This window comes from Oryctolagus cuniculus, chromosome 15 (genome assembly GCF_964237555.1).
Source record: "Oryctolagus cuniculus chromosome 15, mOryCun1.1, whole genome shotgun sequence".
Lineage (NCBI taxonomy): Eukaryota > Metazoa > Chordata > Mammalia > Lagomorpha > Leporidae > Oryctolagus > Oryctolagus cuniculus.
In genome coordinates, this window is record NC_091446.1 from 54645552 (window position 1) to 54670241 (window position 24690).

The 24690-nt window shown below is 36.7% G+C and overlaps 1 protein-coding gene across 10 annotated transcripts in view; it reads right to left on the bottom strand.

The window, feature by feature from the left end:
* RTKN2 (rhotekin 2) overlaps window positions 1-24690 on the bottom strand; it is a 140184-nt gene that overhangs the window by 109398 nt on the left and 6096 nt on the right. For 8 of the 10 annotated variants that reach the window (XR_011382408.1, XR_011382403.1, XR_011382404.1 and 5 more), the window contains exons 2-6: window positions 20844-21040; window positions 8587-8645; window positions 4658-4711; window positions 3114-3231; window positions 536-733 (exon numbers count right to left, since the gene is read on the bottom strand). Coding sequence is in view for 4 of the 10 variants with exons in the window: in XM_051823280.2 (XP_051679240.2) it covers window positions 536-733; window positions 3114-3231; window positions 4658-4711; window positions 8587-8645; window positions 20844-21040 (626 nt within the window). In the remaining 6 variants the exon portion in view is untranslated. The remainder of the gene's footprint in view (window positions 1-535; window positions 734-3113; window positions 3232-4657; window positions 4712-8586; window positions 8646-20843; window positions 21041-24690) is intronic. The other 2 variants (XR_011382407.1, XR_011382406.1) reach the window with 1 other exon arrangement.

The window sequence follows — 24690 nt, forward strand, 5'->3', positions numbered from 1 at the left end:
ATCTTGTTTCTTCAATAAATATTGGTAATATAGACCTTGCTTAGAGTCTGAGTTCAACTACCAAATCACAAGAGGACTCTTTCAGAATTGAAGCAATTTGAATACAGTAGATGATACTAAGCGTTTACTTTTTTTTTTGGTTAGGTGTGATACTGACAATATGGTTTCATTAAAGAGATAAAATACTTTTAAAAAATCTATGAGAATGAATCATAACATACATATAGAAATACAATTAGTAGAGCGACATGCAGCGAGTACTTTGACATTAACATAGCCCATTTTCAAGAAAAGCATTTCAATTTTCCGGTAGATACTGGAATTTCAAATCACTAAAAACACTGTCACCAGACTTCCTATCTTCAAAGGAAGATATCAAGGATACCTCGGCTGGGTTAATGTCAGATGACCAAGTGTTGTTTCTGCTTCAGGATGTTTTCCCATTTACAATATAAACATATACTCCACATGCAATAATTTAAAATATCACAAATGTATAATTATGTCACCATAAACATGGTATTAGAAAACTTACAAAACAGCTGAGCTGAAGAGCAAGCACTTTTCATGATCATCCTCTTGAAGCACAGAGTGTATTTTCTTTCCTGTAGCTTTACTTAGGGATGTCTTAAGTTTCTTTGCTAGCTTCTTAGGTGTGCTGGCTATGGAGGAGTCTTCTGTACAGCAGCTATACACCTCCATCTTTATCTGAAAGTCTGGCCCTGCTTCACTGCTGAAAATGAGAGAATTCCTAACATTAGAATTGTAACTCCATAGGAGTTAAAATTAAAACAACCTTTGATGATTTCATATCATTTAAAAATGAGCCTTTTAAATAGGTTTATGTTAATACATATTAATGTGACAGAATCTCCCCATGTCATTTAGTATGTAAATGGCCTGAGAGAGTCACTACAACTTTCAAAGTATCAGCATCTAAAGAGCTAGGGCAATCTTACATCAAAACTCAATTTAACCAATATGTACAGGCATATTAAAGAAAAAGAACACAATGCATAAGTAGCATTTTGCTATCAATGCTATTTTTCCTCATCAGCCCTTTAACACTGCTGGTTTTAAGATATTTACATTACAGGTGTCATGATTATTCCTCCAAAACAGAACCTGTGCACCTTCACCTATTTCTTGTCATAAAGATTCACCAATGCACCCCCTTCCCCGTGGTCGTACCTAATAGCTATGAACAACAGTTTGGTTACTTAAGGGGAAGAAACACAACATAAAAAACATAAAAACAATATTAAAGGATATACTTCAAAGCACAAAATCCTTGAAGAAGGTTGCTGTCTTGGTGATCTTTGAACTATTCTCAACCCATCATTGTGCCTAGAATGTAGAAGGCACTAGATAGACATTTATTAAACCAATACACAAAGTTCTGCAGTTGTAGCTATACCCCTTTTCAGATATAGTAAAATACCTTAAGCATAAAAGATTCTGGTGGTATTTCTAACAATAAGATACACTTAAGAGTGCAAATGTTGCCTGCAGACAGAAGATCCTTCAGCCTCAGAGGTTTTTAAAATGCAGCATAGAGTAGTTAAGGCTTAAATGGCCAATCTATAGTTTGGATAAATCCAAGGAATAACTTTCAGAAATTTTTATAGTTTATTATTTGGCAATCTTTAAACATACAGTATTCCTGGTAATGACTAACAAATGTCAATATTTAGAGGAAAACCAGAGATTCATAAATATTGAACACTTATTAAAAACAATCACCATAACAAAAAGCACATTTTTAAACATTTGGAACATTTGTCAGCAGTTATTTTTAGAACAAATTTAAAATATTTACAGAATAAAAGAAAATTATAAATCATGTGTTGTCTTCCCAAGTAACTTGTATTGTTCCTTCCCTGAAAATAAAAGTCTGATTTCTTTCTTTGTGATAAAAACAAACAGTAACAATCCAATGTGAAGCAAAGAGCCCATTAAAGGTATCATTTAGGCAGGAAAAAAAATTTAATAGCAGTAGTTGATAACGAAAACAAATGTATTCAGATAACTAAGAAAAAAATCTTAACCTCTATAATATAAGCATTTGAGGTGATCCTGGGGGCCCTAAATGAATTCTTTTGGTTCAATACAGCCTGCAAGAAGGCCCACATTATTGCTAATAACTCTGAACAATGTACTTTATTTTTCTGTGCTCTACAATTACTATGGGAAACTAGACTAGGAGCCACAATATAATTTGCCACAGTTGTTTATTTTTTTTCCTTGAATGATATGTGAGTAGCAAAACTACTCCTTAGAAATTTCAATTTATAGCTTAATGGCTGAAAATGGCAAAAAACATGGACATTGATATTATCCTTATATAGTTCAGTAGCTGCTAATATCTGCATATGAAGATAGTGTCTTCAAAAGTCTGAAAAAATACAAATCCCACACTAATTTAAACCAACAGAACCTTTGAAAGAGGCCAGGAAAAACTTATGTTAGTTAAAAATGATTTCTATGGCTACCTGTGGAGTTCTCTCTGGTTCTGTATTATGACCACTATAAATTGAGCTTGTAAAAGAGCAGGCGCAATAAAAGCAGCCCTGAGAATCACCCATTTTTTTATTGTTTTGGAGTACATGAAAGAAGTGCACCGTAAGAAAAAGCACACCCTGAAATCTTACCAATTTGCTTTTCCTATGGCACCACTCAGGACTATCTTATAAATAAAGTTGTTACACCATTTTAGTACTTCTGTAACTGAGTCTCCTAGACCAGATAGGACAATCTGTTTTACATTCAAATTCACTCTATATCACATAATGTTAAATAAAACTCTATTGCATTCAAAGCTCAGTTAATAATGAAACTATAAATATTTATGAAAATTGTAAAAACTTAGTGTATCCCATGAGTTAAATATTTATTGCTAATATCATTTAATATTTCCATTTTATTTTATATCAGAAAATTACAAATGTAGAAATGAGCTTCTTTTGAACAAAGTAATTTTCAAAACCATTTTAAACATTTAAAGATCTTAATGTTTCAAAAAGAATCAAAAGACCCAATAATTAGACTTTATTAAAAGTAAAGGCAGAATTTGAGATTATTTTCAATCCATGAAGCATAAAAAAAATACTTACAATATGGTTACATTTTCAAAACATATATCTGTAACTGTTTTATCCACAATCACCATGTCAGTATCAAAAACTTTAGCTCCCATTTTGAACAAACAAAAAATGGCATATCGTTGTGAACCTAGAGAAGAAAGCAACACTGTGTGAACAAGAAAGCCTGTGATAAATCATGCCTGCACTATGTTAAAATCTACATGAAAATGAAAAATACTAGCTTAAGGAATTGTTGATAGATTTTTATTTTCACATAATGTATATTGTAACCCTTAACATTTCAGAGTACCCATTCTGTACACTGTATATTATAAACCTTAATGCTTTATAGTGACTGTTCTGCAAGTATATAGTAATGCTGTAGCCAATGAGAACACAACAATTAAACTAGGCAATGTCAAAAATAAATTTAAATATACAGGCCTCTCACCAGCCTAAAGAAACCAGCAGACTCATAAATTTTATTCCTAGAAACCTCCTGAAGCTTTAATTAATAGTGTACACACACACCATACCACACACACACACACACACACACACACACACATTCCTCTGTCATTTTAGTTTCCAAGTCTATTTAAGAAAAAGATGTTTTGTGTTAGAAGAGGTTAAGTGTACGCACATTAACAACAGCAAAACATTTTCCACCAAACTAAAAGCAAGGGAGGAAACCACAATAAAACAATAGAAAGTAGACATGGGAACACAAAAAAACATAGCTGCTGGGCCTTTTAATTTGGTGATGTTTTAAAAAGTATTAGGTGATTAAAGGGCTAAACCCTCATTATTGAGAAAATGTAGCTCTTCAGAAAAACTTATTCTCTATAGTAATCAGGAAGATTTACTTAATTCCCATATGCATTCCTTTGAAAAGTAAATTATATTTCCTAATTGAATAACAAACACTAACCTGATTTTAAATTCTTCATATAAAACTCATTATGCTCAATATGATTCAGTTTTTAAAGTATGAGGAACAAAGCTATCACAATAGACAAGAAAGATACAGGATTATCGTATCTTTTCTGCTTTTTCTCTAACAACAAGAAATCATTTGAGGTTAATTTCCATGACCTAAGCAATACATGGATTTCTGAAGAATATATAAGGCCACAAAATGCTGAAGAAAAAAAAAATTCAGATCAAGGTAAAAATCTTTCCTTATTAGAGCCTGTTAAAAAATCTGAAGTAACAATATAAGTCAGCAAAGACCTCCCAGATACTGGTCAAATGAAAAAATCTTGCCTTTATCTTCATTCCTTAAATATTTTCTTTTGTTCCATACTTCCCTCCCTCCTTCTCCCCATCCTGAACCCATTACTATCTTTGCACAGGTTGCTATCAATAATTATACATAACTAGATAGGTAATATCTTCATTCATCCAAGAGATAGCAACACATTTATACTAAAAATCAGAAACAATAGTTCAGCAAGATTCTGCCAATTCTGTCAAATGACATTAGTTTATTTAAGTGTGGAAGCAGTCTCTTTTCTCAGACACAAATTTACTATAAAGAAAAAAGTTCAATTACAAACTAAAATTATACATACGTTCTTTATTGCTGAAGTGATCGGAGTCTTTCCACATTAATGGTATTCGAACATCTATAAAGGAGGAGAAATAAGAAGTAACAACTTTGGTAATTTCTAATTTTCATGGTGACAGGAACCTCTGAATTCCATATTATATTATGACTATCAAAGCCAAAGTAAAATTTTATTCAACAATGCATCTTCTAGTTGCTGGTTTATTGTTTGCACTTTCAAAATTATTTTAGGAGCATTTATTTATTTATTTGAAAGGTGGAGTGATAGAGAAAGAGGGAGACAGCCATTCCCCAAATGACCAACATGGGCCAGGCTGAAAGGAGGAGCCAGGAACTCCATCCACGTTTCCCAAATGGGTAAACAGGGCCCAAGCACCAGGACCATTTTCTGTTGCTTTCCCAGGCACATTAGCAGGAAGCTGGATCAGAGGTGGAACAGCCGGGACTTGAACCGGCAACTGAGACGATGCCAGCATCATAGGTGGCAGCTGAACCTACTGGTCCACAAAGCTGGCCTTGGTTTACACTTTTAAAAGTTATTTAGGCAAAATGTTCAGGTACGTGAAGTAAAAATACATTCTTATAAAAACTGTTCTAGCTCTAGGTACAAATCTCTTCCTCATTGGTTTATGATGTCATCTTTGTTACATATACCATTCTGGCAATATATTTTACAGATTTAGTCCAATAATTTATCAATTAGTGTCTACCCTAACACCAACATCTTACTATTATAACTAGTATATCTTTATATTTTACTATTTGTTAGAAATATTTCCTTTTGAGAGCATCTCATTCCAACCCAGTACTTTCTTTATGGAGATTTTAAAGCATTATATCAAAATCCCTCTCTCCCACCCCTGGATATTTAGTATTCTATCGCCCAAATTTACCTTGGGTACCAGTAACGTACGTCTTTATATAGACTAGCAAAATATATCTAATATATTTGCCACTACATTCTTACTAAGTTACTCTTAGATATTTAACAGAGCTTTGTTTAATAAAGGAGACCTCTTTTGTTTTCTTTTGTAAAGGGTCTCTTTTTTGCCATCATCTTTTCTAGCTAGTCACTGATGGTTTTGAAAGAAAGAAATGTCTACCTTTTGTAGATTTATCTTGAATCCAGCCACTTTTACTGAATTCTTTATTCAAGCAGTGTTTTAGTAAATACCCTTAGGTTTTACACGTCTGCAACCCATTATCTTCAAATAGTACTCAATTTGTCTATTTCAAGAGGTTCATCTTTTATTCTTAATTCCTGTATTAGCTAGGATTTCTAAAGTGTTAAATTATATTGACATAATAGACATTGTTATTTTGTTCTTAATTTAGTGGAAACGCCTTTATCATTGTATAATTATGACTTGGTTGATGTCCAGTCAAAGAGCCCTCTTCTTCTTGCTTGACCACAGTTGCTGACTCACTTCAGTTCCCAGCTGTTCTTGTACACAGCTGTTCTTGCTCAGTGAGGGTGGCATTTAACTATCTACGCTGTCATGGAAGGAACACAGACCCTGACTTTCTTCGCTATACACATGGCCTAAGAGTCTTCCCCTTTCCTGTGTGAGCTCCCCCAGAGCTGATGGTAGTTATTACCGGTTTCCCAAGTGGACGTGTACTATGCAGACAGCAAAACATGGTAACCCATTAACTGCATTTCTTAATTCTGCCTCACATGATAAAAGTTCTTTCTAGATTTTTGCAAATGGTTGACTCAGTTTGTGTATACTGCCCTCATCTTTATCCTTTTTCTAATGTCTTCATTGATATTTTCATGGCAAACAGAGAGCCACAATAAGATGGCTAAGTTGACCTATCAGGTCCTGAAAGTTTGTTTATCATTTTCAAAAATAAAAAACTTAGGCATTGAGTGAACTTCTTTGTTTTAATCATGGAATTAGTACTCAGTAAAAAAGCTGAGACAATTATCACAATGTAATTATTTAGTGTTCAGCAGAAACAATCAGGAAAAATTTGCTATTCTTATAAACATCTGGAGAGTAAGTTGTAAAACTGGAAGTGAAAATCCAGCCTCTGCAGACTATCAATGCAATCTCAGAAACATTATGCAACTTTGTTGCAAATATTCATTTTGGCCAAAACAAATTCATATTTTCATCCCAGTGTCAAAATAAAATAGTTATCAAAGTGAATTTGTATTTTATTTTCTTTGTTTTTGCAAATATACTGACAAGATATAATTAAGTCTAGGCAAAGATGAAAAGAAATTACATATGTATCCCATCTTCTGAGAATTCCATTTTCTTAATTTAATTTAAAATTATCTTTTGTAAAGAAAAAAACACATGCAGAAATACGCTCTATTTTTATGTGTATTTGTGGTCAGAAAATTTTTTTTCTTTTACTTTAATGCTTTTACTTAAGCCTCCTTTTAAATGTACAGTTAATTCTAATATGGTAAATTGCTACAGTACATAAACTATTATGAAATGACAATAGATGTTGACTCTAACATGACATTTGAGTCTTCAACAGCAATTTAAGAGACCTTGCTTGTTTACTGAGTAGCACCATTTTAAAAGCAAGAAACGGAGAATTATGTTTAATTATTTTTAGAAAATCCTCTTTAAAAATCTGTACTATTTACTTACATTAAAAGGTATAGAACATAGTAAACAATTACAATGCAAAAATATTCTATCAGCAAAAGGACAAGAAGGATTTTATGTCTGTCATAACTGGAAAGAAAAAAACATGAATATAAATAACAGAATTGTACATAGTTCAATTATTTTTCTGAAGAATTTTTGGCTTAGCTGAGATCAATTTTGCTGATTTAAGTCAAATTATGTCCTATGTAAAATGTAGGCCTATCCTTCTTGTAGGATAATCTTCGGTTACCCATAAAAACATTACTGAAAACAGTTCACTGGTGACAGCGCCTGAAATGTAGCAGCAGACTCCCTAATTCAAGGCTTTTGGCCAACGAAATAAACCAGTCCTTACTGAAGGACTGATGGAGGTATATACTGTTGTTTCCAAAATGCACTGATGAGATAATATTTGCAGAAGTGCATTATCTAAATGGTGAACATATGAGTCAGCCATGTATTCACAGCAATCTGTGGCATCTCCAAGCCATTGTCTTAGCTTCCCTACTTTGGAGAAACTGAGACTACACAGCATAAGTGCCATCTAGTGGTAAAAGGTCTCCTAACTGTACTAGGAATTCAGAGAAAGGAAACATTACTTCAAGCTGCAGTTAACAGAGAATGTTTCATAGATAAGCAAACAGATCTTAAAGAAAATATAGTTATTTTATGAGTTAAGTGCGTGTTGGAAGCATGAAGTAAGTTGATAGGGCAAGGAGAGAAATGTCTGCCTAGAGCAGATGGCTTTTGGGGTAATGGAAGGGATGGCTGGAAAACAAGGAATTGGAATGGAAGACAAAAGGGGCTGGGCCCAGAGGGAGGGAGGAGTTTGGTCTTCACCCTGCCAGCAACAAAGAACAGAGATCCAAACAATAAATATCCAGTAAGCAATTACAATGTGCCAAGTGCTGTGCTAGCTTCTGAGTGTAAAGTGATGAACAAAATAAACACGGTCCCAATCCCCATGGAACTTCTGGCCTAGCCAAACATTAAAAACATTACTAAGGCTTCTGAGCAGAAAAGGAATGGATAACAAAAGGAATTGAGTTACAGCCCAGATGGATCATGGACAGCCAAGTCACTTAACCTCTGAGTCTGTAGAAAAAGACTGTACAGGCTTCAGGAGGAGAAAACTATATAATACAGGTGAAACATTTCAGAAACCGTAAAGTCCTACACAGAAATAGAGCATAATGAGGCAAACAGTGTTTGAGAAAAAACGTTCTGATAGAGATGTAAAGAATAAAATGAAGAGAATGGAACAAAACCAATCAACTCTAGCTAAATCATAAAAATTTTTCAGCAATATAAAACATACCTGATATGGCAATCTTTCCTTTACATGCTGTTCGTTCTTTATTTTCAAAATTCACATCACTGTCAAAAGAAAAAAACCTTATATAAAAGAGGCCTTTCTAAAAACAGTAATTTTAAGTCTTTCACTAAGGCCCGAATACTAAAAACAGACACATACCTATGAATCATAATGATATCCAGTTATTGTAAACTATTTGACACAAACTTTAAGATGTTTAATCAACAGCTAGCTAGTTTTAAGAGAAATGTATAAAGCCATTCTCTGACTTTTCATATAAATTTCATATTCCCTGATGATTATATTCTAGTTACTCTACAATGAAAACTTTGTGTGATAACTTGCATTCATAAACAGGATGTGTAATATTTGGCCAGATCTCTGGAAGTGTAATACCTTGGATCGATACTTCATAAACAACATTTTTGCTTAGTACATTCAGTGGCCTGAGAAAGTTAATCTACTTTCCAATCACTTAACTATGCAGGGGTACTGTACCTTTATCCAACCTGTCAAATAACCAAAACTAACTTTCTACTCTATATTTACATGAGATTAATATCATTAATATTTCATTGCCCTAAGATTCCAAAGAACTAAGTATACGATAAGCAAACAATAAAGTAAGGTGGAAAAGGACAGAAATGGTACAGGAAGGAAATAAAATACGGAAAATATCTTAATGACAATATGCAGAAAGTTTCAAGGGACTGGCATTGTGGTGTTAGTGGGTAATACCACTGCCTTTGGTGTCAACGTACCTTATGAGTGCCGGGTTCGAGATCTAGCTGCTCCACTTCCAATTCAGCTCCCTATTGGTGTGTGTCTAGGAACGCAGTGGAAGATGGCCCATGGGAAACCTGGAGGAGGCTGTTGGCTCCTGACATCAGATTAGCCCAACTCTAGACATTAGGGCCGATTGGGGAGTGACCTAATGGATAGAGAATTTCTCTTTCTCTCTCTCTACCTTTCAAATGAATAAATAAATCTTTTTAAAAAAGGTTTCAAGAGAAACTCTGGGAATATAAAATACTTCCAAGTCTGACTTTAAAAAAAAAAGATTTATTTATTTATTTGAAAGGCAGAGTTAGAGAGAAGCAGAGGCAGACAAAGGGAAAGAGAGGTCTTCCAACCACTGGTTCACTCTCCAAATGGCCTCAAAAGCTGTTGAGGGATGATCCGAAGCCAGGATCCAGGAGCTTCTTCCAGGTCTCCCATGTGCGTGCAGGGGCACAAGGACTTGGGCCATCTTCCACTGCTTTCCCAGGCCATAGCAGAGAGCTGGGTCGAAAGAGGGGCAGCTGGAACTTGAACAGCCACTTATATGGGATGCCGGCACGGCAGCTGGTGGCTTTATCCTCTACTTCATAGCACCAGCCACCAAATTCGACTTTCTAACCTACTACCACTATGTAAGAAAAAAAAAAAAAAAGCCTTTCAAATTGTTAACTCTTATTAGATCAAGACAATCTTATCCTTAGTATCCCCCCAATCTCCTATCTCCTAATCATCTATGTTTACAGATCAGCATTCCATTTCCAAGGCAGTATTTCTAGGAATATTCTCAGTATATTTTTTTGTCCCTATTCAATTTGGCTGGCTAATTAACTGCCAGATAATTTAATTAGGCACTTCAAACGTGCAGTAAGATGGAAACTTTCCATTTGAATACTTTATGAGTCTAAGAGGGCTTTTGGAGAAAGACTGGGTAAGAGTTTAAACTAACTAATTTTCAGAAAAAATGATACCAACTTCATGCTTAAACAGACTTGTTAAAAAGACTATCTAGATATTCATTATTGTACACCAAATATGAAAACAAAATATATCTTGTTTATTTAAACTCCCTTACTGGATTATAATTTAAGTATTATAATTTACTGATGTACTTCAGTTGTTTAGTTTCTATGGAGACATTTACATGGTATTTATAGAACCACACATTAGTATGACTTCAATAATGTAGCAGATTTAAAGCTGCATCCCATCTAGACAAGGATGGTATGATCTCACTCACATGTGGAATCTTACAAAGGTGATCTCATAGAAGCTGAGAGTATGATGGGGGTTACCAGACACTGAGGAGAGAAGGGGGAAGGAGGAAAGGTACCAGTACTAGGATAGGAGCAAGAAGTAAAATGTTCTAGTGTTCTACTTCATTAAGGTGACCACAGATAATGGCTAATGTATTGTATATTATTCTTACAAAAAAGCTAGAAGAAAGGAATATGAATGTTTTTACCATATGAAATCATAAATGAGACAGATACTTTAGCCTGATTTGGACATCACACAATGTATACATGTGTCAAAGCATTGTAACAGCAACCCCATAAATGTGTATAATTTTTATGTTAGTTAAAAAATGAGAGAACCTTATCTAATTATATTCACATCTAGTATATAACTAGGACATTCACTCAGTGAAAAACAGAAATACTCCTTGATTATTTCAAAATGTTTCATTGAATCACAAATGTTTAAAAGTGAAATTCAACATTAATATTTACTTGTCACGTTGGAAAACATTACTTGCTTATTTGCTCATCCTAGAGTGAAAAGTCTGACTATCAGACATTTGGTGAAACAATATACTGAAAAGACCAGTAGAAATCAAACCCAAGTATCAATTTAAAAAAAAAAAGCAAAAGAAATACTATATAAATACATTTAGTTGGTATTTGAAAATATTTTTAAAAACACCTTCTATGTAAGCAATGTGTAAAATAAATTCCTAAAACACTTATTTTACTGAAAAAAATATAAAGAGTTCTAATATGATGAGTAACTTAAGTATTACAGAATAGATTATGGATTGTGTAAAGTTCACATACATTAGATATTATTAAATTGGATTAAATTTGAGGCTTTGGCAGGCAAGTGAAATTCTGAAATATGGGAAACACAAAAAGTAAACTTGCTGAATATTTATCTGCCCAACCCCAAGGTTTCCCCCCTCCAAAACGCTCAACCACCTGGCAGAGAACAGCTTTCTCTCCTGCAACTGTAAATCACTTGCATGGACATTTCCAGGACCGGTTGCAAGTTGATGATACATAAATTTTATCTACAATATAAATACAATTAACCATATCATCTTATAGAATTGTCTGCCTTTAAAAAAAAGAGAAGAACTAAAGTAGTTTAGCCTCAATTTTCTAAAGAAAATTAGTAATGTCTTTCTAAAGCTAGAATTAGTTTCAATTCAAATAATCCCCAAAACTGTTATTTAGGGTGCTAAAATGTGATGTTTTTCTCATTTAATCCAAATTGTGAATAAAATTGTTAAACATTATCTGTTTAATAATGTGCTACTGTAGCTAATAGTTTGTTAGAGTTAAATAAATCCTTGTTTGGAAATCTGCAATGTGAATGCCAATTTTGAATGCTACAATTAGAGGGCCAGTCCCAAGAAGAGCAAATAACCACAGAGTTACCAGAACAAAGCACAACTAAACAAGAGAGCACCTGACTCACAGGAACCCTGTGTACAGCATTATTTTGGTGAGGTTTTATAAGTATTAATTTAACAAACACAGAAAAGACAAATTCTTCATTTTATTACTTATATTTGTGCATGTAGGTAAATAAAATGACCAACAGAGGGTGCCAATTTTCCATTCTGTTGCCCAAAACTGTATTAACATTGACTTGTGTAAATACAGATCATCTTATTTTATATTGTTCCATATGGAAATCTAAAATAGCATTTCTTTGCCAAGATTAACAAGTTATAATGAGAAATAGAACAATCATGGAAATACTTTACATTTTATTATTGAAATACTACTTTTAAATGGGATCCTATTATTTAAAAGATTATAAAACCTTTCACCTCTTATACAAATAAGTGAAAACTAAAACTCAGAAATGCTTAGCATAAAATTTTAAGCCATCCTAAAACTATGTGGTGTAAAATAGCTTCATAAATACATTAAACTGGGAAGATGAGCTTTCTACTCCAAATGTGACATGAGCTCTTTTCAACAGACATCACACTACAGAGTTTCAGAAATAAAATTAGTAATCTCTTTAAATACATGGTTTATTATAGAACTACTGAGTACATAATTTTCACTTCCAGCCTACAGTTTTTTCTTTTACATTATAGAACATAAACAATAAAGTAGGAAACTAGAGCATAAGAAACACTTATGTAATCACATAAAATTCATGAAGTTACTTTGGTACTATTAAAATTCACAATTATGTTGAATGATATATAATTCAGTCTTATAAATAACTGATTAGTATTATATTTACAAAGCCAAATAAAGCATTTCAGAAGTTAGGTCAAGAGATGAATGGGTAAGGGTGTGGAGCAAGTCTTGGGTAGAGGACAAATAGATGACATCACTATCAAAACATAAGCTCAGAGAGAATAGGGTTTTAATGGCATATCTATTTGGTTCACTGCTGTACTGATGGTGCCTAGTACATAACTCAGTGCCTTCAAAGGCTTTTAAGGAGGCTGAATAAAATAAGGATAAGGTCATTTTTATGGAGCGTGTGATAGATCTGGACTTTTCAGTTTCAGGTTTGGATTTTATATGTTAGTAACTAGATGTTACTGAGTTGCTACTGACTTTAGCTTCAACTTTCTTATCTGCAAAATGGGGAGGACATCTACTTATCTCACAAACCTACTGAATGAATAAATAAATGTATTCTCTACCATTCTTTAAACTGTTACACAAGTACAAGGATTACTTTAGGAGGGCTGGCGCTGTGGCGTAGCGGGTAAAGCCACTGCCTGTGGTGCTGGCATCCCATACGTGCTCCAGCTTGAGTCCCGGCTGCTCCACTTCTGATCCAGCTCTCTGCTGTGGCCTGGGAAAGCAGTAGAAGATGGCCCAAGTCCTTGGGCCCCTGCACCTGCATGAGAGACCCTGAAGAAGCTCTTGGCTTCTGGCTTCAGATCGGCTCAGCTCCGGCCATTGTGGCCACTTGGGGAGTGAACCAGCAGATGGAAGACCTGTCTCTCTCTCTCTGCCTCTCCTCTCTCTGTGTAACTCTAACTTTCAAATGAATAATAAATATAAAGAAAAAAAGAAAAAAATTACTTTAGGAATGTTTATACTTTTGGTCTCAGTATTTAGCATGCGGCTTGTGTAGAGGAAGCACCAAACCATTTGCTGAAGTGATCAGAGGATGACTTCCCAGTTCTGGTAAAATGGAAATCATCTAAACCAGATTCTCTCAACACTTTCTACAAAAGCTTTCAGTTTAACAAGGAAAGCACATAAAATCTCCTGTAAGCCCACACCAACAGCATAACCAAAAAAGGAGGGACTACTACAAACATCAATGTACACATTAAAGGAAAAACCAACATCTAAAACTACCACAACCAGCTCCTGGGGTTCCTCTGAAATAGTCAGGTGAGCACTGTACAATACAGGTAAAACCAACTTAGAATCTCCGCTGCAGCAGGAAAGGACAGGCCTAAGAACTGGTGGATACCACAGCACCAGTTCTTGAGGAATTGAAAAAAAGGGCTCCAAAAGTTATCTGGTCTAAAACTTGTTGGTCTTGTGGAAAGAAGAGGAAGACAACAGTGTAAGGAGAGTGGGGCGGAGGAAGAACAGGAGGTTTGGCATGAGAAAACAGAAAGAAGTGATTAAAGTCAAAACCCTTAAGAAACAAAATAGTATCATTTAATAAGGAAACAGCTCTCATGATTTTAATAACAGAAAACATGCTTGAAACCAGTAAGCCCTTCAAAACAATTGCACACCCCTAACCTCAGTCACTTGGTCTAGGAAAATCCTACATATTTCATTAGAGACAAACAAAGAAACTGATACCCATAGAAAGTGTCTATAAATAAAACAATCAAAACCCACTGGGGCTGGCTCCATGGCACAGATTAATCCGCCTGTGGCGCCAGCAACCCATATGGGTGCCGTTCTAGTCCCGGCTGCTCCTCTTCCAATCCAGCTCTCTGCTGTGTCCTGGGAAAGCAACAGAAGATGGCCCAAGTGATTGGACCCCTGCACCTGCATGGGAGACCTGGAAGAAGCTCTTGGCTCCTGGCTTTGGATCAGCACATCTCTGGCCGTTGTGGCCATCTGGGAAGTGAACCAACAGAAAGAAGACCATTCTCTCTGTCTCTCCTTCTCACTGTCTGTAACTCTACCTCTCTAGTAAATAAATAAAATCTTAAAAAAAAAAAAAAGTCTACCAACCCCACCTCCAAAAAATATGAAGTAACCAAGGGCTGGCATTGTGGTGCTTTAGGTTAAGCCAATGCTTTTAACACCGGCATCACATATTAGAGCATCAGTTGAGTCCTGACCATTCTGCTTCCAGTCCATCTCCCTTCTAATGCACCTAGGAAAGCAGTAGAAGGTGGACCAAGTACTTGGGCCCCTGCCACCCACGTGGGAGACCTAGATGGAGTTCCAGACTCCTGGCTTCAGCCTGGCCCTGCTCCAGCTGTTGCACCATTTGGGGAGTGAACCAGTGGATGGAAGATCACTCTCATTCTTTCTGTCACTCTGCCTTTCAAATAAATAAGTAAATAAATCTTTAAAAAAATACACAAAGTAACACAATCTGTAACACAATACTTCAAAGGAATTAAGTGCAGTTAAACAAGTTTTGCAAATCTGAAAGAAACCAGGAATCTGAAATCTAAAGCCTCAGACTAGGAAAGAATACACAATAGGCAGATATTTAAAGAGAGGAAAGAAAAACAACATTCTGAAATGAACATTAAAATATAAGATGCCCAAAGATAAACAAACAAAAGTATACTAAGGGATACACATAGTGGATAGGAATATAAAGAACCAAAAACCAAAACTGAAAGTGTTAAAGGATCAGAAAGATTTATGACATAGGCCAAGAAGATCCAACTTAGGTGTAATTGAAGTTATAAGAAAACCCAAATAATGAGATAGAATTAATAAAAGTATTAATTCCAGAATCCAGGAAAACTTTATGACCATAAAAGAAACAAATCTGGACACCAAAAGAGTCCCTAAATGAGCCAAATGGTCGATCATATACATATCCCAGTAACATGATCAGACTTTAAGATGAAGAAGAAAACTACTTTCAGTCTCCAGGCAGAAAAACCAAATCATTCAAAAAATAAAACTGAACATTAGATTTTTTTGAATTACATGTTAACCACAGGCAAGGTTTTCAAGAAACTAAAGGAAAAGTGTTGGCCAAGGATTTTCTAGCTAGCCAGTTATCCTTTAAGAAACAACACTAAAGAAAACCACTTTAAACATGAAAAGATGTGAAGAAAACTCATGTACACAATCTACTAGCTGATGAGCTTATCTAAAATAGATGATTTTGGAAAGTACAATGTGCCACATTTTCAGATTGGTTCTTGTTTTCTAGAATGAATATAAGAAACACAATTTCAAAGAAGACTTAAGATAAAAATGGGCCAAGATATATCAAACAAATGCAAACAATAAGAAAGCAGAACATGTGATCCTATCAAGCAAGGTAGAATTCAGGTCCAAAGCTTTACACACCATAGCAATAACAACTAAAGGGTACTTTATAATGCTAAAGGCTGCAGCTGACAATGGATATATAAGAAGGTCCTAATGTACCAAATGTTACACCATGTCCTCATAAAACAAAAGGTATAGGAGATCTAAGGATAAAGAGAACAGAGCCTTAGTAACAAAAAATCTTAATTTCTTTCAACACAATTCAAATGATCAAAAAATAAGTAGGCTATAGAAGAACTTTAAGCCATAAAAATGTCTATTGAACACATGCACCAAACTTTATATCCCAATAAAAAGAAATTTAACTTCAAAGCCAATGGAACAGTCCCGAAAATGAACCATATTGAGTCATAAAGAATACCTCAAGATATTCCATATATCAGAAATAATTTGATCAAGATACAACTAACTGAATTCCTCTTTTTGTGAGGGCACAGTAGCTCATACTTAAGAAATTCTCCCACAGAAAACATGAAATCTAAAAAAAAAATTATTTTAAAAACAACTAGCTGGGGGCCAGTATTGTGGTACAGTGGGTTAAGCCATTGCCTGTGCTGCTTTCATCCTGTGTGAGCACAGGTTCAAAACCTGGCTGCTCTACTTCCAATCCAGCTCCCTGCTCACATGCCTGACAAAGCAGAATAAGATGGCCCAACATTCAGGCCCCTGCCTCTCACATGGGAGACCTTGATGGAGTTCCAGGATCTTGACTTGGAGTCATTTGGGAAGTAAACTAGTAAATGGAAGATCTCTCTGACTCTCTCTCTGTAACTCTGCCTTTCACATAAATAGGATCCACACAACTATCTGGAGGAAATGACAATGAAAAGTAGGCAGAAACTGGAAGAACCTACAATGGAAAAAGGAAGTGGCACTCTGATATATGCATACAATGGAATGCTACTTATCAATAAAGAGGGAAAAGCATTTTATCACATGATCAATCTCAGGAGTACCATGCTGAAAGATAGAAGCCTTTAGTGTACGATTCTGTTTATAGTAAGTTCTACAACAGGCAAAATTAATCTGTGGCAGAACACAGGCTGCCTCCCGGGACAGAGATGGAAGCAAATGATATGGGGGACTAGGCAGAGTCCGGTAGGCACACATGAGCTGGAATTTCTGCAAGTCCTACATTCTGACTCTATCCCCTTACCTGTCAATTTCCTACACCAACTTTCCCATGATATACCTGTGTCTCAACTGGGATCAAGAAACAGGATATACCATGATGGATGGCCATATGGAGGTTAAACTCCTAGAAAGCCTCACACACACTAAACTATACCTATACTCCATCCCATCTATGGATTCAAGGAGGGCACCACCCCCATCTCATAGAAGAGACTGATAACGTGGGAAGGGTCCTTCTTTAACTCTTGACCATGCTTGGGGATCCTTCTCAGGCCTCCCAACTTCCTTCATAGGCAGCTCTCTAGCCCACTGTTGGAAAGTATCTCCGTTTGGGGTGGCCCACATTCACACGTGAATATAAGTTCTCTCTCTTGAATAAATCCTGCCTTCACTTGTGCTCTGTATCTATGCCTCTGCTTTGAATTCTCATCTCTGTGAGGGCAAGAACCTGTAACAAAGATTAAGAAGCATATGTCCCTAACACAAGGACTGCTCTAAACTGGGAATGGAGAAGGTGCATGAGGAAGCATGATAGAGCTTAAAAATATGATTAATTCAAAGAGAAAAAAAGGTAAACAGAAATAAAAAAGCTCTGTATATGAAATAACATAACCATACTGAAAAAAATTCATTTCATACAGAGAAAAAGTTCATTTCTAGAAAATATGAATACAGTTCTCTGCTCTGTATCTACACATATACACACACACAAAGAATTACAAAGAACTTATATTGAATTATATAATAAAAATAGGATGAACTGATAGAGGGAAAGATGTAAGATTAGGAAAATATTAATTGCAGCATGTACTTGGTAGGCATGTGGGTCTTTATTGTGTAATTTTTTTAAACTTTTCTCTGACAACATTTTCATAATAATTTCTATCTGTTGGTAAAGAAATGCAAAGAAATCTTGAGTTTATCTAAAGAGATTTTCATAGGCACTAAATATACTGATACTATAGGTATGAAATTATCTCACATAATAGTATTATAAAAACAAGGAAATACATTGCTGTTATTGGGAGTTAAGATTTTCGGTCTCATGCAACATATGATAATTTAAGAAAACAAAAATCTGTAAGTATTAATAGAAACCAATGATTTTTCTAAAAGTATCTTTCATATCTAGTACACTGAAAAAAGCCTAGACACAGTGACAGCCCAGTAACAATGAGCATACTTAGTTACCCACATCTTACTTTCAAAATACAATTCACCTCCACAGGACTCACAGCAATGGCTGACTCAAGGACTGGGGCAGGAAAAATACAAGGCAAGCCTGGATCTTCTTAATTTCAGAAAGCAAGGATGCTCTTTCTTTTCCTTTTTTTTTTTTTTTTTTGTTAAGATTTATTTATTTATTTGAAAGTCAGAGTTACAGAAAGAGAGGAAGAGATAGAGACAGAGAAAGAAAGAGAGATTATTCCATCTCTGGTTCACTCCCCAGATGCCTGCAATGGCCAGGGCTGGGCCAAGTCCAGGCCTGGAACCAGGAGCTTCATCTGCGTCTCCTATATGGGTGGCAGGGGCCCAAACACACGGACCATCTTCTGCTGCTTTCCCAGGCACAATAGCAGGGAGCTGGATCAGAAATGGAGCAGCTGGGACATTAACTAGCACCCATCTGGGATGCCAGCACTGCAGCTTTACCCGCTATGCCACAATGCCAAACCAGCAAGGATGTTCTTAAAGTCTAGTAGAGGCATATGGAAAGAACAAGGAAGCCCTTGTAAAGAACTCCCACTGAACAAATTTGGGAAATTCTGACTATCACAATGCTTAATGACTAAAAATGATAATTATTAAATAAAAGTCTATGAATACATACAAAGAAAACAGAAGAATGCACACATTACCAGTTAAGAGGCCCAGGTATTTTACCCTAGCTTTGATATATAAATCTAAAGGGATTGATCTTATTTAACATTTCTATAAGTCAGTAACTTCAAAACTAGTAAACTGTCAAATTAAGAAAATGGCTCACTTCACAATTCACTAAAAAATACTTAAAGAACATTAGCTCTTAAACCAGCACTTCTCAAATCCTTCCCTGAAAAAGCATCCTTAACAAAGTACCCTAATAATCCTAATAAAGGATGAGGGGAAAGAACACAACATAGTCCCAAGAGCAAGCGAACATAACCTAAAACTATCCCACAATTCTAGGCATTCATGCTTTCTCCCAGGAATGCACGCTGCAAGAAGGCGCACCGCATCTCTGCCATGGACGTGCCCGCTTCCTGATGCTCAGTCCTGCTCTCTCAGGGATGCGTCCCTGTTTGAGAGCACTGACTTAAGCCAATGTATGTCTACATGAAACAATTTCATTTCATAATGCCTGGAGCACCTAATAATGAAAATTACTTGACATTTGTTGAGTATAAAGTACGGAAAAGGCATTTTATTAGATTTATATATAAAAATACATAAAGTCACAATTTTTTTTTACATGAAATACTTTTATTTTAGACATGCAAGAAAAAGCTATTTCAGAATCTTAAAGTCACAATTTTAAAAATGTAAACATTATCATGCCCACTGTAACAAGGAATCGAGGTCAAAGAGAAAAATGACTATCTCATGGGGCTACAGCTAATACATTCAACTATTTTGTATTCAGATCTCTATTATACCATAACCTCATCAATATTTTATTTCTATAAAATAATCTTTTCAGATCTGTTTTTTTTTTAACCTTTTATCCCAAGAATTTCAAGTAGGTACACTGTTACCAGTCCAGTGGCCACTAATGTCTCAACAGAAATTTTTCACTTGTGCCAGACCTGTAGACTTATCAACAATGGCCTTCTGTTCACATGAAGTGGTATTTGCAGGTTTTTAAATTCTTTTCTATCCATAAGGGGTTTTTTTTCCCCAATCCATACGGCTTTGTATCTTTATAATTTTGCTGCTCTTTCACATAGTATCTAAGTTCTATTACTTTCCTTTTCATTAGCACATCTCTAAGCAATTAATCTTATTTGAATTAGTGTTTTTCAATCTACATTTTATAGACTCGGCTATCAGTCTTGGTCCTTTCTTAACATTTTCCCTCATTCCCTGCTTAACTACTTCTTTCTGTTTTACATTCACATACTGAACACAACAAAGAGCCCAGTGAAGTCTGCTGCCTAACGGTAGGTTCACTCTGAGCTCTGCCATCACAGTGTGTATGATGTCAGCTGCTACTTCAGGGTGTTTGTTTTCTTTAAAGTTTGGTGATTTGACATTTGTACTTCAAGAATAAATTATACTGGGGCTGGTGCTGGGGTGTAGCAGGTAAAGCTGCCTCCTGCAGTGCTGGCACCCTATGTGGAATCCCGGCTGCTCCTCTTCCAATCCAGCTCTCTGCTATGGCCTGGGAAAGCAATGGAAGATGGTCCAAGTGCTTGGGCCCCTGTACCCATGTGGGAGACCGGAAGAAGCTCTTGGCTTCGTATCGATCAAGATCCAGCCATTGTGGCCACTTGGGGAGTAAACCAGCAGTGGAAGACATCTCTCTCTCTGCCTCTCTGTAACTCTTTCAAATAAATAAATAAATAAATCCCTTAAAATATATATTAAAAAAGAATAAATTATACTATGTTTTTAATTCAAATTTTTAAAGTACATTAGAAGCTAGAAGCAAACTATGCTACTAACCATCTTCCAGTTCCATTTGCAGTCTGCTCTTCTAACTTCTGTAGCTCTGATGTATAAGCCAATATCCGAGCATTGCACACCATGAGATTCTTAACTGCATGTAAAATCTGGTCCTTCTGAGTGCTCAGAGAAAGGAGTTTCAATATTCCTTCTCGCATTCGAATTTCTAAGTCTATTTTTTCTTGAATGCTGCAGTCCTGAAAGAGAGAGAAAAGTATTTTAAACAGCTAGTGAAAAATACAAGGTTACATTTCTTTTTACCCCGGACAGGTGGAAAACATACTAAACATACCAGACCATATTGGGCAAGAAGCAAAGTTTTTAATATGTGATAGTATTATTAAAAATATGGCTATTTTGGACCAGCGTTATGGCACAGCAAGTTAAGCTGCCACTTGCAATACCGGCACTCATGTGGGTGCTGGTTCTAGTACCAGTTGCTCTACTTCCAATCGAGATTCCTGCTAATGCACCTGAGAAGGCAATGGAAGATGTTCCAAGTACAAGGGCCCTTGCTACCCATATGAGACTGGGATGGAGTTCCAGGTTCCTGGTTTCCACCTGGCCCAGCCCCAGCTGTTGAGGCCATTTAGGGAGTGAACGAGCAGATGAAGATGTCTCTTTCTGCCTGTCCCTCTCTCTGTAACTCTGCCTTTCAAATCAATAAATCTTCTATGTAATATATACACATTGCTATTTTAAAACGCTCTTTCAACAATCTTAATTTCTTGCTTAACTAGGAATCTTTTTTTTTTAAGATTTATTTATTTATTTGAAAGACAGAGTTATAGAGAGGCAGAGGCACGTAGAGAAGTCTTCCATCAGCTGGTTCACTCCCTAAATGACTGGAATAAGCTGGAGCTGGGCCAATCCAAAGCCAGAAGCCAGGAGCTTATTCTGGGTCTCCCAAGAGAATGCGGGGACCCAAGCACTTGGGCTATCTTCTAGTGTTTTCCCAGGCCATAAAAGAGAGCTGGATCAGAAGTGGAACAGCCAGGTCTCGAACTGGCACCTATATGGGATGCCAGTACTACAGGAGGAAGTTTTACCCACTATGCCATAGCACTGGCCCCAAGAAGTCTTTACAATTTACTAAAGAGAATATAAACAAAGGTGAGAAACATTCCATGTTCTTACCATAACTTTACCATGTTTAGTAGTGTTCCCTCCCCAATTTTTGTCCTAGAATCTCAAAATGTAACCCTTTGGTGATACATACAGTGTTACAGATGGAATTAGTTAACATGAAATCATATTGGAATACAGTGGGCCCCAAATCCAGTGTCTGGCGTCACTAGAAGGTCACATGAAGACAGACAGACAGACACACACACACAATGCCATGTAAAGTAGGAGAATGGAGTGGTGATGACTCTAAACCAACACCTAGGATTGATGGCAACAACTAGAAGTGGAAAAGGCATGGACACTTCTTCCCTGTGACCATCAGAGGGAACATCTGGACTTCAGACTTCTGGTCTCCAAAACCATGAGAGAATAAACTTCAGTTTTTTTCAAGCCACCCAGTATCAGTCATTCATTACCACAGTCCTGAGAAACATACAATAGGGGCAGATGTTTGATCTAAGAGTTAAGACACTCACAACCCATATCAGAGTATGTAGGTTCGATACCCAGCTCTGTAATACCTTGATTTCAGAATTCATTTCCAGAAGTATGAGAGAATAAATCTGTTGTTTTTTTTTTTTTAATTTGACAGGCAGAATTATAGACAGTGAAAGAGAGACAGAAAGGTCTTCCTTCCATTGGTTCACCCACCAAATGGCTGCTACGGCTGGCGCTGCGCCAATCCGAAGCCAGGAGCCAGGTGCTTTCTCCTGGTCTCCCACGCAGGTACAGGGGCCTAAGCACTTGGGCCGTCCTCCACTGCCTTCTTGGGCCACAACAGAGAGCTGGACTGGAAGAGGAGCAACTAAGACTAGAACCCTGCGCTCACATGGGATGCCGGCACCACAGGCGGAGAATTAACCAAGTGAGCCACGGCACCAGCCCCAACCTGTTCTTTTTAATAAATGATTATTATTTTCATCTACTTGATAGGATGAGCAAGAAAGTGGGGATGAGGGGAGCTTTCATCTGCTGGTTCAGTCCCAAAATGTCTACAACAGCCAGGCCCAGGCCAGGTCAAACCCCAGAGCTAGGAACTCCATCTAGGTCTCCCACATGGATAGTAACTGGGCCATCTTCCACTGCCCGCCCAGGCACATTAGCAGGAAGTTGGATTGGAAGCCCAGAAGCCAGGATTGGAACTGGTACCCGATATGGGATGCAGGTATCACAAGCAGCAGCTTACCCTGATGTGCCAAAAGGCCTGCCCTAACTTTTGTTCTTTTAAGCTACCAGTCTGTCATTTATTATTATATGTTTCTGATGGTGTTTGACCTGGTAGCTAAAACACCCGCATCCCATAACAAGTGTATGTAGGTTCAATCCCGGCTCTGTTCCTGACTCCAGCTTCCTGTTAATGCACAACCTGGGAGGTGGCAGTGATAGCACAAGCAACTGAGTTCCTGCCACCCACGTGGGAGACCTGGATTGAGTCTCCAGCTTCTACCACCATGGGCATTTGGGGACTGAATCAGTGAACGAGAATTCCCTCTTTCTGCCTGCCTCTCTCTCTCTCTCTGAATCCTTGCCTGCTTCTTAAATTTAGAAACAAAAACAAAACCAAGAAAATTTTTAAAAAGATCCATACAATAACTAGTATGACGACTCCACCACATATATTAATATATAAACTATTATGTAATGGCAAGATGTGGCTGATGAATTAACCAAGGAAAACTTCTCTGAAAGAGCAGAGGCTGAAGGAAGGAACCAAGGCTCAGCAGCAGGGAGGTAACACTGTCATGATAAGCATTGTAAATGAAATCTCAAAAGCTAGAGTAAAAATGTCAGAAGCTTAGCTACATGCAACAAGGATTCAGAATACAGTTCTGAGAACATTTATTTAACTTTTAATAGTCACTATGAAACTACTAAATAATTTTAGTTCTGAAAGCTTTATTATCCCTTACAATCATCTTGATCTTTTTTTTCTTTAAAGATTTATTTGTTTGAAATGCAGAATTACAGAGAGAAAGGAGAAACAGAGCAAGAGGTCTTCCTTCCACTGGTTTACTTCCCAAATGCTGCAACAGCCAGGGCTGTGCCAGTCTGGCACCAGGAGCATCTTCAAGGTCTCCCACCACATGCTTGGGCCATTTTCAGCTGCCTTCCCAGGTGCATTAGCAGGGAGCTGGATTAGAAGCGGGGCAGACAGCACTTCAACTGGTGCCCACATGGGATGCTGGAGACTCAGGCAGTGGTTTACCCCTCAATGCCACAACACTGGCCCAGTAGCCTGATTCTACATACATGCTGCACATGGCATCAAGATTCTACAAACTGAATGTCTAGTTCTGATTTAATTCAGAGACTTTATGAAAATTGTAAAACATAAGATACTCTTTACAACAAACATGCACTAATGCTTCTGGTAGGTTTATTTCTAAAAGAAAGTAAAGTGACCGTTTTGGCTTCTGCAGGAAAAAAAAACTTACCTTCTAATTGTATCAAAGCATAAATAAAAAAACTGTCAAGGGGGCCAGTGTTGCAACACCGTGAGTAAAGCCAAGATGCTTACATCCCATATCAGATCAGTTTGAGTATTAACTACTCTGCTTCAGATCCAACTTCTGGCTAATGGGTCTGGAAAGGCAGTAGCTTAGCTACATGGAACAAGGGTGGCCCAAGTGCTTGGGTGCTTGCCTTCCTTTTGAGAGACCAGATGGTGTTCTAGCCTCCTGGCTTTGGCCTGGCCCAGCCCCAACTGTTGAAAGTGCAT